General features: G+C 37.7%; 1 protein-coding gene across 5 annotated transcripts in view; it reads right to left on the minus strand.

The window, feature by feature from the left end:
• Positions 1 to 16,596, minus strand: part of FOCAD (focadhesin) — a 318,797-nt gene that overhangs the window by 247,285 nt on the left and 54,916 nt on the right. For 4 of the 5 annotated variants that reach the window (XR_012424668.1, XM_065530469.2, XM_065530470.2 and 1 more), the window contains one exon: positions 7,679 to 7,783. Coding sequence is in view for 3 of the 5 variants with exons in the window: in XM_065530469.2 (XP_065386541.1) it covers positions 7,679 to 7,783 (105 nt within the window). In the remaining 2 variants the exon portion in view is untranslated. Of the gene's footprint in view, positions 1 to 1,298; positions 1,365 to 7,678; positions 7,784 to 16,596 lie in introns of those variants that run through there. The other variant, XM_074017372.1, reaches the window with a different exon arrangement.

Here is a 16,596-nt window from a genome sequence, read left to right on the forward strand (position 1 = left end):
TGTTCCATTTATAAGGTAAATCCAAAGACACAAATAGTAGTGTTTTCCAGGGGCTGGGAATAGAGTATTGGGGAATGACTGATAATGGGTATGAGGTTTCTTTTTGGGGTGATGAAAATATTCTGGAATTAGACAGTGATGATGGTTACATCACTTTGTGATCATAATAAAATCTACTGATTTGTACACTTTAAGAGTGAATTTTATAGTATGTAAATTATATCTCAATAAAAAGGCATTTAAAATATATCAAACTTAACTCAGCCACATATTATTTTTAATTAACCTTTTTTCGATTTTAGAAAGCACATGTATCAGCAGCGTAAGTATACTGCTAATGTAAAAAAAAAAAATTAACTTGGATTTCCCTTAGAAAATAAGTCCGAATCAGAATCTGATTTATCTCCTTAATATCCTTGATTGATAGCTTAATAGTAATTTCCACCTCTAAACCATATAGCTAACTCTTTTGCCACTAATAAACATAAAGGGAGTGGTGCAGTTGGGAAAATCACCATTTTGTAGTCATCACAGTGAAAACTGGTTGGGAGTACTGAGCTTAATGAGGAGCAGAATATTTGCATGGTCTCAAAATGTATTCCCCACTGATTGCTTATTAGTTCAAAAAAATGATAACTGTTCAGTACAGAAACCACACAACACCTCGACTGGGTAACCAAAATTAAAATCCCCAATGAGAGGCAAGATGGACACCAGTACCTCCACATGTGATTATCCTCAGAAGGACACAGCATCATTTATATGGAATTCAAAAATGCCAACATCATGAAAAACAAAGAAGGATGAGAAACAGTTCCAGATGTTAAAAGGCTAAAAAGGTATGGCAACCAAAGGCAACATGTGATCCTAAACTAGATCTCATACATTAAAAAGTAAAAAGGCAAAAGGTAGAACATTATTGAGACAATGGACAAAACTGGAATATGGACTGTATGTTATAAAAAGTAATATCAATGTTCAATTTTATATTCTGGTTATATAAGAGAATATCGTTGTTCTTAGAAAACACATTCTTGAATGTATGCAATTTACTCTCAAATGTTTTTTATTAATTATACAGAGATAATGATAATGCAAATGTGGCAAAGAGCAAAATCACTAATAAATCTGGGTACATGGTACATGGGAGTCTTTGGTACTATTCTTGTAACTTTTCTGGAACTTTAAAATTATTTCAAGATAGTAAGCTAAAAAGAAACGTTTTTAATGACTTCCCACTGCTCTTTAAGTACAACCCACTCTTTGCTATGGCCTTGCATATTCTAGCCCATGCCTACCTCTCCTGAGCCAATGTCCCAGCCTCACACTCCCTAGAGCACTAAACTCCAGCCACTCTGCCTCCTGTTAGTTCCTCTCATGGGCCAAGCTTCTGGGCACTTGCTTTTCCTACGTCTGAAACACTCTTCCTGCACTCTTCATGCAGCTGGCTCCGTGTCTTCCTTCAAAACAGACAATAGGAGAAAATGCAAAAACAATGCTTAAAAAGCAAGTTATTGAAATTAAAAATGGAGCTACATTTTGATATCCACAACCGCAAACTGGTCTTTGTGCAGTTAAATCAGCATTTATCTTGGGCTTGCTCTTGCTTTTCTTTATTTGATGGCCTTAAGGGATGACTGCATTTGCCCTCAGTGATAAGGAAAAAAATCAATATGAATTACAAAATATCTCAGTCTTTAGGATATACATCTTTAAGTCCTCAAACTTAACTCTCCCTCCAAATAAACTACATACTACTACACAAAGAGATGAACAAATACAAACATAGGGCGCATAACTTTAATCTACTCAGGGTACAATCATCCATTACTGTTGGCCTAATTGCCCACTTCAGAGCACACCATCTGCCACAAACATTTAATATTCCCTTATTTCAGAAAGTACAGCTTGATGTTTACCAGACCAAACCCTCCCACAAATAAGATTCTTAACATTTGATATTTGTGCATGTCAGCCACTGTCTGGCACATCAAAAAAATACACGAATTCTGGAACAAGCAGTTACTGCTCATGAATTCACAGCTATTTCCTCACTTTAGCTGAGGGAAGAGAGATCTTTAAAAGATTGCCGTAATATGAATATGCAGAGAAAAAATTAAAAGCAAAAGCACATGATATAATTTCATGGGGAAAATGGCATCTTACAAAGCAAATAAGAAAATTAGCCTCTAATACTTTACAACCCATGAAAATTTAGTTATTCTTCCCTGCAACCAAAATACCAGCCAAATATTGATTCTCTGCCCCACTTCCTGCACAATCGATATTAGAAAATGTTTAGATAGGCCCAGCACCAAGGCTCACACCTGTAATCCCAGCACTTTGGGAGGCCAAGGCAGGTGGATCGCTTGAGCTCAAGAGTTCGAGACCAGCCTGGACAACATAGCAAAATCCTGTCTCTACAAAAAATTAGCAGGGCGTAGTGTAGCACCTGTAGTCCCAGCTACTGGGGAAGCTGAGGTGGGAGGATAGCTTGAGCCTGGGAGGCAGAGGTTGCAGTGAGCCAAGACTGCACCACTGCACTCCAGCCTGGGTGACAGAGTGAGACCCTGTCTCAAAAAAAAAAAAAAAAAAAAGTTTAAATAACTTAAATATAAGTGTGTTACAGAAAAGACGGGTTCTAGCTAAACAAAAGAAAATTCAGACCAAATAAAAAAGGGAGAAAAAAAGAAAGTGTGAACTAAACGATACCACATAGTGGTTTAAAAAATATATCAATTAGTATAACTAGAAAGGGGCTTCTGAAATTCTTGAAAATAGTACCTGCATCAGAGGTCACAAACTTGTTGCCCATGGATTGCATCTTGTAAGCAGATGTGTTTTGTCTACCTACCCTACATTTTAAAAAATTTGAATTGGTTATCAGCATTCAGTCAAAAGATTTCACATAAAAATTTTATTTATATTGAAAAATCTGAACATGTGACAACAATGAAGTCCCACTGTTTCATGGCAACAATTGGCCAGCAGTTCTCCACCCTTACCTGCACACTGGAAATCACATGGGAAGCTTTTAAAAAGATACCAACACCTCAGACCAACCCTTCAGTCATTCTGGGTAAAGGCCAATCATCTATATAATTCAAAGCTCCTAAGAGGGCTCTAATGTGCAGCCAGAGTTGAGACTCATGGGCCTAGAGTTTTATACTTGGCATATGCTCTTTAGCTATTCACAGTAGCCAAATGTACTGCACTATGCTTCCAGTTACAAAGGTAACTGAGAGTTGCAGCCCTATTTAAATATCTATGCCAAATCTTGTTTAAGCCACAAAGCTAAAGAAAAGACTGCTTAGAAAGGAGGGTCCAGTTAAGCAATATGAACTGTATTAACTACACATGATTTTAATCCAGCATTTCTCAAAGCCTGGTCAGTAAACCACCTCCATTCAAATCTCGTGTTAAAAATGCACAAGTCTGGGCCATGTTCCAGACATTAAAAACTCCAAAGACGAGCTCCTTATGCACAGTAAACAAGTGTCAGTTTCTAAGAGGATGTTCAAGATTCTCTTCCCCTCCTCCTCCCACAACCACCTACCCACCGTCTGACCATGAAGAACACTAACATGTGTTGGAGCCACAGAATTTTTTCATTGAACAAATCCATGATCTCTTACATTTTCTCTCTAGCATCCAAAGTTGGCTTGCTCTCTTTGGACTGCTTTTCCTTTACAGTCACTCTTTGCTTCTGCTCTTGGCCTCTCTATTGTCCATGATTGACACATGTAAGACAAATTTGGTGCCTTGGTACTTAGAAAGATATAGACTTCTTGCCACCCAAATAGAGAAAAGGAGGCATGGTTAAGCCACCCAAGATCCCGTCTAGTCTACCTCAAGGGAAACCTTGAAGCTCACATATGGTACCATCAAGCTCCCAGATACTGAAGCAATAGTTCTCATGTGTAATCCACAAATTACATATTTCCATATCATTGAGCAACTGGATAACATGCTGATTCCTGAGTCTCACACAAAACCTACTGAATGAGTAAGAATCTCTGGCAAGTAGGATTCAGAAGCTGTACTTTCAACACACTGCCCCAGTGGTTCTTATGCGAGACAAGTGTGAAAACCACTAAGCTCTAGGTACAATAAAAAGAACACCATGTCTAGAGCTCCGTCATAAAATTCAGAGGGGCTAAGGGAAGTCACTGCCTAATATTCTTGGTTCTCATATCTCTCCTTTTCTGTCCACTCCCATACTGGTACAACTTACTCGGTTCAGCACAGACCATGTAAGATGACCAAGTATTCTGTTGTACTGTAATTCAAATTAATCAGCTATTAGGAGAAAAAGAAGTAAGAAATACTTAAGCCCCAACTGAATACTGGCATAGCGCTTAATACCATAAAAACACAGATTAGCTGCATGCCCAGAAAGCTTACATTTATTTTTTTTTTTTTTTTTTTTTTTTTTTTTTTTTTTTTGAGACGGAGTCTCGCTCTGTCGCCAGGGCTGGAGCGCAGTGGCCGGATCTCAGCTCACTGCAAGCTCCGCCTCCCGGGTTCCCACCATTCTCCTGCCTCAGCCTCCTGTGTAGCTGGGACTACAGGCGCCCGCCACCTCGCCCGGCTAGTTTTTTGTATTTTTTTTAGTAGAGACGGGGTTTCACCGTGTTCGCCAGGATGGTCTCGATCCCCTGACCTCGTGATCCGCCCGTCTCGGCCTCCCAAAGTGCTGGGATTACAGGCTTGAGCCACCGCGCCCGGCCGAAAGCTTACATTTATTTGTCATACTCCTTCTATTTTAAATTAATCCTACAGAATAACCAGAAAATACCTCTCAGTGGAGTTCTAAGTTTCTCATATCCCTTTTATGCTTTCATACACAGCTCATCAGTTGCCTCTTTAAGGCTGGATGATATTGCTAACCAACATGTGGCAAAGAAGGCTCTAAAACAGCATGACAATTTTATGCTTGACTCAGGTAATCATAGCTCTCTTGAGGGGAATATGCTCTTCAGGCTCACCTCTCCTCTGTTTCTGCCATCCACAATCCCCCTTGGAGGAACTTAAGGCTCTTATACACTCGATTACACTCTACTGATTTATAGTGCCAAACGGTCATTCACATAAGGGCTCTCCATAAACATTACCGGATTATGCCAATTCAGGTGACTGATTATGGACCTCTTAAGGTGCCACGTTATCTAAAGACAACCCTATGTATCCAATTCTTTTCAGCTTCTCAAACTAGTCTTCCTGTCCACACCTTGCACCAATTGCCTTTTCAAACAAGACTGAAGTTAAAAGAACCAACTACAGGAAAAAATGAATTAACAGGTCAAACATTACAGATAATTAAAGGTCTAACAATTGCACATGGTGAAGACAATCAGAATTAAAATGAGTAACCCAAATTCTCTGCATCATAGAAAACTTCTTTTTACCATCATATAAACTGATGCTTCTTATACTTTAAGGTGCCTATAAATTACCTAGAAAATGTTTCTAAAATGCAGTTCTGACTCTGGCACTCTGAGATGGAGTCCAAGGTTCTGCATTCTTCACAGGTATGCTGATGCTGCGGTAGCTCTGCTACTCAATAGTGTGGTAGGGCAACAGCAGCATCACCTGGGAGCCTGTTAGACAAGAATCTTGAGCCCACACTAGACTAAGGAAAAAGATTCTGCACTTCATCAAGGTCCCCAAGTAATTAGGATGCACATTTTAGAGCAGCTGACACACCATTTTGTACTCACTGTGAATGACAATCACCTAGGACACTTTTAAAACCACTAGGCCTCATGACAGAGATTCTGATTCATTTTGTCTAGGGTATTTGATTGTTCCCGTGTTTGTCACTTTTTAAGCACACCCAGGTGGTTCTAATGAGCAGCCAGTGTTGGGAACCATTGAACTAAAAATACTTCCCTGAGCAGGGAGAAAATATGGAGTGACTGCTAATTGGTAAGGAATTTCTTTGGGGATGATGAAGATGTTCTAAAATTGCTTATGGTGATGGTGGCATAACGCTGTGAATAGAGTAAAAGTCACTGAATCATACATTTTAAATGGGTCAGTCATATGTGAATTATATCTCCATAAAACTGTTACATAAAAATTTCAATTAAAAACTTCAACAGCTTCCCTATTTAAAAATAAGCCCCTCTTAACAACAACTAAATTGAATTATTTTCTATCCTGAACTCTAGCCCAAGAGTTTGAATTTCTTTCTAAAAAGGAGGAAGTGCAGATGTTTATCCAGAAATATTAACATCTGCTCATTTACTCTGCAGGCTCAATTCTAGTCAAGGCAATGGATAAAGAATAAACCCTTACATCACAAAGGACACCACTACTTAAAAAAAGAAAAGCATGTTTACCAATTTGGAAAGCTTTACTCTGCACACCTCAAGTTTTCATAGTATTTTCCAAAAAAAAAAAATTTCCTTTTGCTTCCCTTAAAAATAAATCAGTTAATTCATTGTACCACATTCTTCCAACTTGTATGTTTGAAGATATTCACAAAATATGTTAAGAAAAAAATATAAAATGCAAATCTTGACCTTGCTTAAAAAATTGCCTTAAACAATAATATCCTTGTAAAAATAAGAGATCACAAGTATCACTAAAAATTATAGGAAAGATCATGGTATATGAGATATACCATGACACAGACCATCCCATATACAGTATATGAGATACTACTTACTTATTATCAAAAAGAAAGCACTATAAATACAGGTAAGTAATAGACACTCCTCTGTATTTTGGAGACAAACTCTCTCGCACTTCTGATACCTGTGGTGTCAAATACTGAAGACTAAAGGTGCTATAAGATCAATTCAGTGGTGGCTCACAACAAAAGCACCTCATTTCCTTTCCCTGTTTCATCACCGTAGCCCATGTAAGCCATCTTCCCCACATGAATCAACGCCCTTCTTTATGGTTCCATGCTGTCATTCTTTTGAAGCAAACACATTCTGAATGCCTCACTGAACAGAGTTCCTAGGGCAACATACACTCATTACATGCATCTTCTGAGTCCTCTGCTAACTCAGAGCCCCTCTCTTAAGAGATGGCTTCCTGGGTCCTTCAAGGCAATAGGTAAGGTCACCTTCACAAGGGAGTATGATTCTCTCCCTTGACCACAACCCCCCCGAGAAAATCCAGTGCATTGTAGTATTATTGCTGCTGCGTATATTTTATTTTTTTAAAACAATTCTACCTTATTACATTCTACAGATGACAAAGAAAAGACAAATCAACACTCCTAATTACTGACCTTGGCCTAAGTCACTCGGAAATAGCAGTCTCTTATTGCTTTTTATAGTAAGGCAGATTACCAACCTGCCTAACCTAAATCCCCTCTGCTTTAAGTATTTTTGTAAAAGGAAGTCTTCCATTTTCATAGTACTGTGAAGATGGTTACATACTCTAGAGCAAACAGAATAATCTAAGTTTTGGGTAAAAGATTTCAATTCCAAATTAGCAACCCTGAAACACACACTGGTGATACTCATCATGTTGTCAACTCTATCTCAATTCTCTGAGTCTTCGAAATGCTAACTTCCTGAGAGGTCAACACCCACAATCACTGTGTGCATATCCTGCTGAATTAAATAACTAATTCTTAATGGATTATCATGTCACAGTTAATAATTTCATTAAAAATTCACATTTGTTTAAGAAAAAAATGAAAAGAGAAAAGGCTTACCTAATGGTATATATATTCTGAATATTCCTTTCCCCACCTTGTCCTTCCTTAAGAGCTTGCATTTGTAGTAACTTCATAATGGCTTTTATCAAGCCATGTGTATTTCTGTAAAGAAATATAGCATGTTAAATGTTATAGATAAAAAGTGAATATTCTAATAAGGTGCTTAATCCTATCATTTTAAAATAATTTTAATACTTGCCACCCAGATTAAACAGTAGCCACCCACAGGCACTCAACTCATTCTACAGTACAGCCCAAACCCATCCAACACATTTAAAGGAGAAGAAATGGAGCCAAAGAATCAAACCACAAACTTATCAATCATCTGCCTACATACTCTTGGGGGAAAATCAATCAGGAAAAAACAAACATTAGCCCACATAATTTCAAGCAGTGACCACATTGGTTACCCGCACCAAATGACCAAATCTTTCATTTATAAATATTAGCAGACCATGAAAAATAACCAAATATATGAAATGGATCAGCCACTCTAAAAAGTGGGCCAGGGAACCAATCAGAGCAAATAACTCCCAATTAAAACAGAGCTAATAGAAAGGGAATAGCAATTTAAATTTTTTCCTTATTTTTGTAAGAGATAAGAGGATAAACATATCAAAAAGAAAAATAGGCTGCCTTTCTTAAAGAGCTCCCTGGAAAATAGAAAAAAAAATCTTAGAAACAAAAAACTCACTATTTGTTAAATTTAAAAAGTAATTTTTTTTTTTTTTTTTAGATGGAGTTTCATTTTTGTTGCCCAGCCTGGAATGCAACGGCATGATCTCAGCTCACTGCAACCTCCATCTCCTGGGTTCAAGTGATTCTCCTGCCTCAACCTCCCAAGTAGCTGGGATTACAGGCATGTGCCACCACACCTGGCTAATTTTGTATTTTTGGTAGACAGAGGTTTCACCATGGTGGTCAGGCTGGTCTCAAACTCCTGACCTCAGGTGACCCGCCTTCCTCAGCCTCTCAAAGTGCTGGGATTACAGGTGTGAGCCACTGTGCCCAGCCAAAAAGTAATTATTGTTTAATTATGCTTGTTAACATTTATTGAGCATTACCATAAGTTAAGCACTCTTCTAAGTTATTTTACTATGTCATTTACTATTCAGAACATAGCTGATTAGAAATCAATGTTAACTTTATTTTTGGGTTAGAACACTACTTGGACTTAATTAGGTATCATTTGTGGCATTTATGTGAGATGTTACTCAGTGTATTTTTTTATGGCATTTAAAGTTTTCCAACTGACAAAAGGTTTGACCACTTAGTAGACCTGCACAATCCAATACAGTAACAGCCACATGTGGCTACTGAGCACTAGTAATATGGTTAGTCCAAATTCAGATGTTCTATAAGTACAAAATACATGCTAGATTTAAAAGACTTTGGGACACAGAAAAAGAATATTAAATACCATGTATAATTTTTTGTATTGATTACATGTTAAAATAATATTTTTGATATATTGGGTTACATAAAATATATTATTAAAATTAATATCTTCTATTTCTGGTTTTTTAATGTGGCTACTGGAAAATTCTAAATTACATATGTAGCTTGCCTTTGTGGCTAAAGTTGTATTTCTATTTCACAGCATTGCTATAGACACTCAAATGGTTTAGTGCCTAAATGGATTCTCTGGGGAGTATTGAGATTTCTTTTGCAGCTGAAGCATTCACAATCTACAATGGTATGTTTTCTCTTCCATATGGATCCTCTTAGGACCATGCAGTATAACTCATGGATGAATCTCTCATGACATATGTCACATGTCTATGGTTTCTCTCCTGTGTGGATCCTCTGGTGAACACAGAGGTACCAACACTTCATGAAGCCTTCTCCATTAAGATTCTATCTCCTATGTGTGTTCTCCAATGGATGTCAAATCGAGATTTGGCTTGCTCCCATGCTATACATTGGTACTGTGTCAATTCTATAGTACTTTGGCCCACAAAATGGCCAGTGAATCCCACTGTAACTCAGTGAAAATTAAAATGGAAATTTTTTTGTAAGCTAGAATGAAGTGTATTGCCTTAAGAAGGTCTGACTGCATGGCATCTCCTTGAGGACCTCCTTGGTAACCAAGGTATGGCCTTGTCTTCTTCCTTTGGAACTGCTCACATTCTTCTGAGAAACTTCTCTATTGACACTGAATTTCTAGACTCCTCTTACTCCAGAGCTTAGGAAAAAGATACCTCGACATCCAGACTTTTAAAATAAATTCCTTCTTTGCAATTCTTCACAACATTTACTTTTTCAGAATCAGAACCTTTTTATAACTGAGAACTCTGGACTATAAGGACGAGTATCTCCCAGTATATCCTCCAGTTCTTCACAACCCTTCACTACACCTTCCTTTACAAAGACCTGGAGATCCCTCAACATAACTGCTCTATCACCAATTTATCAAGAACCTGTACCTAGTTACAAATGTCTGGACTCAGTCACAGGGCAGAGTTCATACAGCCTCCTCAGAAGTTCTATGGGATCTGACTCCTCCAAATATGTGATTTTTGTAAGCTAACTTACCAGGTCTCAGAGATGCAGTCCTGCAGCTATGACCCAGGCCTGTATCTAGATGTTATATGATGCCACGAAATATAAGATCTCATCATCACTAATTGGGTGAGCAATTCTGAGAATCCAGTATCTGACTAAAGCCTATCATAGGGAGTCTACTTTGGTCTGTCCTGGTGAAAGAGTCACTATATGTTTAGAAGTATTCTTGTCTTCTAGCCTTCGATGTCTATACAACTGAAAATCAGCTTTCAAGTCTGATTTAAGCTATTTATATGCTACTGAAGAAAGGCCAGGCTTCACCTAGTAATCTCGTAAGACCGCACTCTGAGCCTAATGATTAGTTGAAATGACCAGTGTTGATTGAATTTCTGACTGAATTTCTTCCAAAAAATGTGAATTAATTAAATAATCCTTTTTTGCATGTGAAACTATATTGGTTTTCCTTAATTATTTATTCATCATATGACCAGAGTTCTAGAGAAAACAGATAACAGATCTATGGTTTTTATGGTCTCCTACCTTTTTATGAAAGCAGTGGAATCCAAGAGAAAAGAATAGACATCACATTTACTTTTAATTCCAAGGGATTCACAAATCACCAATGCTGATAAATGAACTCCAATTTTTTAAACTTTAAGTTAGGTCTCACTTACTCTTATCTGTGGATCCAGATTTTATTATGTAGATAACTGAGTCTATGCTGTATTTTCAGCAAGAGTGTAGCATGAGTAGATTATAATTTTTGAAAGATGATGGCATCAATCAAATTACATATAGGGAGCCATTCAAATGGTTACACATTTGCCTTAAATTTAATTGAAACTATCCCTCTCAACCCACTTGAAATAGACATTATGTATATTAATAAGTATTATGTTTAATAAATATTATTTACATATTTCAATTGGATTGAGAGGGATACTTTCAGGTTAATATTTATTTAAAACCCTACTTCAATTCGAATTAACTAGGGAATCTTGGGCAAGTCACTTAATGCCTAGGGATCTCAACATCCTCGTCTTTATAATCAAAAATCATAATAAGCCCATCTCTTATGTTGTTTTAAAAAAACAAAGAATAGTATGTTAGTAAATTACATGCTTTTTCAAAAAGTTGGGATAATTCAAAACTTATACTATAACATAAAGATAATAATGTTCTTCCCTCTTTACAGATGAAGCTGTGTAAGCACAGGCATCAGAGTTAATGAATGCTGAAGCCTGGAATTTGCCTAAAGCTAACTACAAAGTCACCCTAACTCCTAAAAATCTCTAGTATTTTCCATCTCTTATTGCAAAATCTGCTTTTCTTGTTTTCAAGCCTTTGTTATTCTGGATCTGAGATCTACTCCTGCAAAATGAAAATTATTGTTGGATTCTGTATGATTTCATAAAGAGGTTATAGTAATCTGAATCACGCTAAAACTCAAAATAGTGAATTAAAAGAAAACATAACCACTGGAGAAGCAAAAGTCAAAGAAAATTTCACTGGACTTACGTCTTCAAATTGAAAAAGCTTCCAAGTACTAAGCAAGCTTTCTGAAATAATTGCTGACAATTCTCAAAGGATAAAAAAAAAATCCTATGACCTCTTAAATTTTATAAAACAAAAAAAATTATAAAATAAAAACAACTAGACTTGCATAATTTCTAATTTGGCATCAGCATTCTTATCTACAAACAACAAAACTGAGAGAAGCAATGCATGTGGATTTGTAAGAGAAAGGCTTATAAAACTCAGTAAGTCCAAAAATCTTCCCCCAAAAAAGTGAGTAACATACGAGAACAAAAGAAATATTTTCACACAAAAAACTCGGAAAACTTTTCTTAAAGAGGTTCTCCAGTTAAATTAGAATGCATGATTGCACAGCCTTGTAACTATACTGAAAACACCGAATTATATACTTTGAAAGTGATTTTATAATATTTCAATTATATCTCAATAAGCTGTTATTTTTTTAAAAGATAAAAAAAATTGAAGAGGCCAGGCACAGAGGTTCATGCCTGTAAACCCAGCTACTCTGGTGGCTGGAAGCCAGAGGATCACTTGAGGTCAGGAGTTTGAGACCAGCCTGAGCAACAGAGAGAGATCCTATTTCTTTAAAAAAAAAAAAAAAAAAAAAAAAAAAAAACCTTAAAAAATAAACCAAGCATGATGGTGCACACTTGTAGTCCCAGCTACTCAGGAGGCTGAGGCAGGAGGATCACTTGAGCCCAGGAGTTTGAGATTACAGTGAGCTATGATCTCACCACAGCACTCACACCTGGATGACAGAAAGACATGTCTCAGGGAAGGAAAAGAAAGGGGAGGAGAGGGGAGGGGAGGGAAGGGGAGGAGAGGGGAGGGGAGGGAAGGGGAGGAGAGGGGAGGGGAGGGAAGGGGAGGGGAGGGAAGGGGAGGGGAGGGAAGGGGAGGGAGGGAGGGAGGAAGGAAGGAAGGAAGGAAGGAAGGAAGGAAGGAAGGAAGGAAGGAAGGAAGGAAGGAAGGAAGGAAGGAAGGAATGATTGAAGAAATAAAAAGTATGTAAACTACAAGTAACTTTGATGCATGAATATCAGAACATACAATCATTTTTCAAATGTGACTATAAAGATTAAAGCAAATTGTTCTGAAAGAATTCATGGTGAAAAAATGTAAAAAATAAAAAGAAAAACCTGTAACTAAAATTCCAGATAGTTTCAGCAAAGTCGGTAGGGAAGGTTTTCAGGGCAGAGAGAAAACAAAGTTAAGAGACAGTCTAAGATAAAATGTTTACAGCATACATGCCCACAAAATAAGAAAAGCAACAAAATAAAGCAGATCATAAAATAGGAAAATGAGCAGAGAATAGAGAAACACAAACCACAGAAGAATAAGATTCATAATACTCAGTGTTAAAGAGTAGGCAGGGGAAATAAGCACTTTCATGTTGATATGTTGGTTCAGCCTTTGTGCAGAGCAAATTGACAGCATCTATGAAAATTTTAAATGAACATACCCCTTTTCCCATAAATTCTGCTTCTATGACCCCATCCTACAGATATACCCTTACCTATACTCAGAAGAAGATATTCTTATAATCCCAGCACTTGGGGAGGCCCAAGGTGGGCGGATCGCTTGAGCTCAGGAATTTGAGACCATCCTGGGCAATATGGCAAAACTCCATCTCTACAAAAAATACAAAAATTGGCCAAGTGAGGTGGCATGAGTCTGTAGTCCCAGTTACTTGGGGGACTGAGGTGAGAGGATCACTTGAGCCCAGGAGGTTGGGGCTGCAGTGAGCCGTGATCACGCCACTGCACTCCAGCCTGGGTGACAAAGTGAGATCATCTCAAAAAAAAAAAAAAAGAAGAAACTATACTGTATGTGTTATCTTTTAAAGAGGAAGAGAAAAAAATACATGTTTGTCATTAGGAAAATGACTAAAATGTGACTCCTCTTAAACAGAATACAGCTGTTAACAAGGTTGCAAACTGATTTATGCATGTGACATGGAAAAATCACCATCACATATTATGTGGAAAAATGAAAGTTTTAAAACAAAATACATGTGAATGGAATATTCAATTCTAAAACATCTGGCATATATACATATAATTTTTTTATAGGTCTAGGAATGGGATTCCAATGTCACTGGAGTTAGTTGGTTCCTAATTCCATGTCAAAAAAATTTGACTTCAGGTTACCCTGGCTTTCTCCATATCCTAGCAGAAACCAAGACCAAGATGTGAAGGAAACTTTAAGACTCCCTATTAGCCCTGAGTCTTTCCAGTCCTGCCATTTCCTACTTTTCATCAGGGCTCAATAACAAAAGTGATTTTTAAGAAAAGAAAAAGATGACAAAAAGTAGTTTCACCACTTACTTCCATTACCTACAATTTCCACTGTTTGCACAACTTTTATTTTGTATTAGTTAAAAAATATTTATAATCTCAAAGTGTGAAAAAGACTTCTTTTCTTTTTTTTTTTTTTTTTTTTTTTTGAGACAGGGTCTTGCTCTGTCACCCAGGCTGGAGCACAGTGGTGCAATCATAGCTCACTATAGTTCACCACAGCCTCGACCTCTCGGGCTCTAGTGATGCTCGAACCTAAGCCTCCCAAGTATCTGGAGCTATAGGTGTGCATCACCATGCCGGGCTAATTTTTTATTTTTTGTAAAGACAGAGTCTCACTATGTTGCCTAGGCTGGTCTCAAACTCCTGGGCTCAAGCAATCCTTCTGCCTTGGCCTCTCAAAATGCTAGGATTAGAGGCGAGAGCCACCGTGCCTGGCCCAGTGAGGAAGGACTTCCTGAACACAAATGAAAAATTAAACCTGATCTCCTAGAGAGACAGTATGAGGATAAATTGAAATAAACAATGAAACAACCATGGCGTCTTCTGCTCAGGACCTGTATTCAGTTACAATTTAGCACAGACACAAAAACATGTCATTTAATTTGAAAAAGCAGATTTCTGAGGAACACTTTCAGGGACTGGAATTAGACTTTAGACTAGTAGACTGTATGAGTTTGAGGTACACAGGTACCCAGAAGAGTTAATTAACAAATCAAGGTAAAGACTTTAATCAGGGCAAAAAAGAGCTGATTAGATATTATGCCTAACTTATTCATAGTATAATGCGTTCAGGGGATATCAACAAAAAAAGGCATATCCAGCTGCCTACTAGACATTTCCACTTCAGCATCTAAATTGTGCCTCATATTCAACACCTGGTCTTCTAATGTTCCCTATCTAAATGTAGAGAAAGCCAGAAATCAAGGAGTCACCTTTGACATATCCCTTTCAGTCATCTACATATTCAAAACACCACGAATGCTTCATCCCTTAAATATCACACAAATTCCTCTACTTCCCCCATCTCTAGTGCAAGCAACCATCACCTCTCACTCGACTACAGCAACAGCCACCTAATCTCTGTGTATCCCATCTAGGTGCCTACCCCAAACCCAATACTTTCAATTTTAACCTTCATACTGCACTCCAAATGGCCTTTTGTGGAATCACTAACACCCACTAGATAAAACACTTCAGTACATTCCTTCTCCACCCAGGATGAAGACCCAAATCATCGAGATTGTCAATTATGCCCTGCACTGTCTGACTCCCACCTACCTTCCCAGCTTCATTTCATACCACTCTCCCCTCACTCTTAGCATTCTTTCAGGTCATCTTAACAGCCATCCTCCTTCCCACAACAGGAACTTGGCACATGCTATCTCCTGTAACTGGAAAGTTCTACCCACTCCTGTTTGCCTAGACAACTTTCATTCACTCCTTAGTCTCATCTTAGGTGTCAATTCCTCAGGAAAGCCTTCTTTTACCACCATGACTAAGTCAAATTTCATATTAAAGGCATTCTCAACACAGTATCCTTAGAATGTAGTTTCTGTAACTAGGCAATTATGGCAATCTCTCCATCGAAACCAAAAGCATCATGAGTACAATAACTATAATAACTATGTCTGCATTCCTCACCATGGCACAACAGCACCTAGCACAGAAATACAAGAGATGATACATATACTTGGGAGAGTATTAGGGAAAAGATTTAATGCATGCTGGGCTTAATACCTAGGTGGTGGGTTGATAGGTGCAGCAAACCACCATGGCACATGTTTACCTATGTAACACATCTGCACATCTTGCACATGTACCCCAGAACTTTAAAAAAATTAAATAATAAATAAATATATTCAATAAATATGTTTAACTGGCCGGCACAGTGGCTCACACCTGTTATCCCAGCACTTTGGGAGGCTGAGGCAGGCAGATCACCTGAGGTTGGGAGTTCAAGACCAGCCTGACCACCATGGAGAAACCCTGCTTCTACTGAAAATACAAGATTAGCCGGGGTGGTGGCACATGCCTGTAGTCCCAGCAACTCAGGAGACTGAGGCAGGAGAATCACTTGAACCCGGGAGGCAGAGGTTACAGTGAGCCGAGATCACACCAATGCACTCCAGCCTGGGCAACAAGAGCAAAACTCTGTCTCAAAAAAATACATACATACATATATACATATATATATGTGTGTATATATATATGTTTAATTAATAGATGGATGGATGGATACAGCTCAGGTACTATCTTGCTTGGCTCCAAAGGTAACCTCTGAAGGTATTTCTAGTTCTATAATTACATGACTTTATATATGCACATTGAAATTCATGTATCTGATCTCTAATATCAAAATTCATTATTTAGTTTTTTACAAAATAATATGAATGCTATTACTGGTTGTGTTTCTAAAAGGCCTTTCATTTAAGGGATCAGACATTTAGCAAACAGGATAACTGTAAATACTGGGACGATGAAATTCATGTAATATCCTTATATTATCAAGGAATGAATTCTATTGGGAAATGAAGTACTTTTTTGGTGGTGTTGTTTTGGAGATGATGTCCTGCT

This window comes from Macaca fascicularis, chromosome 15, assembly GCF_037993035.2.
Source record: "Macaca fascicularis isolate 582-1 chromosome 15, T2T-MFA8v1.1".
Classification (NCBI taxonomy): domain Eukaryota; kingdom Metazoa; phylum Chordata; class Mammalia; order Primates; family Cercopithecidae; genus Macaca; species Macaca fascicularis.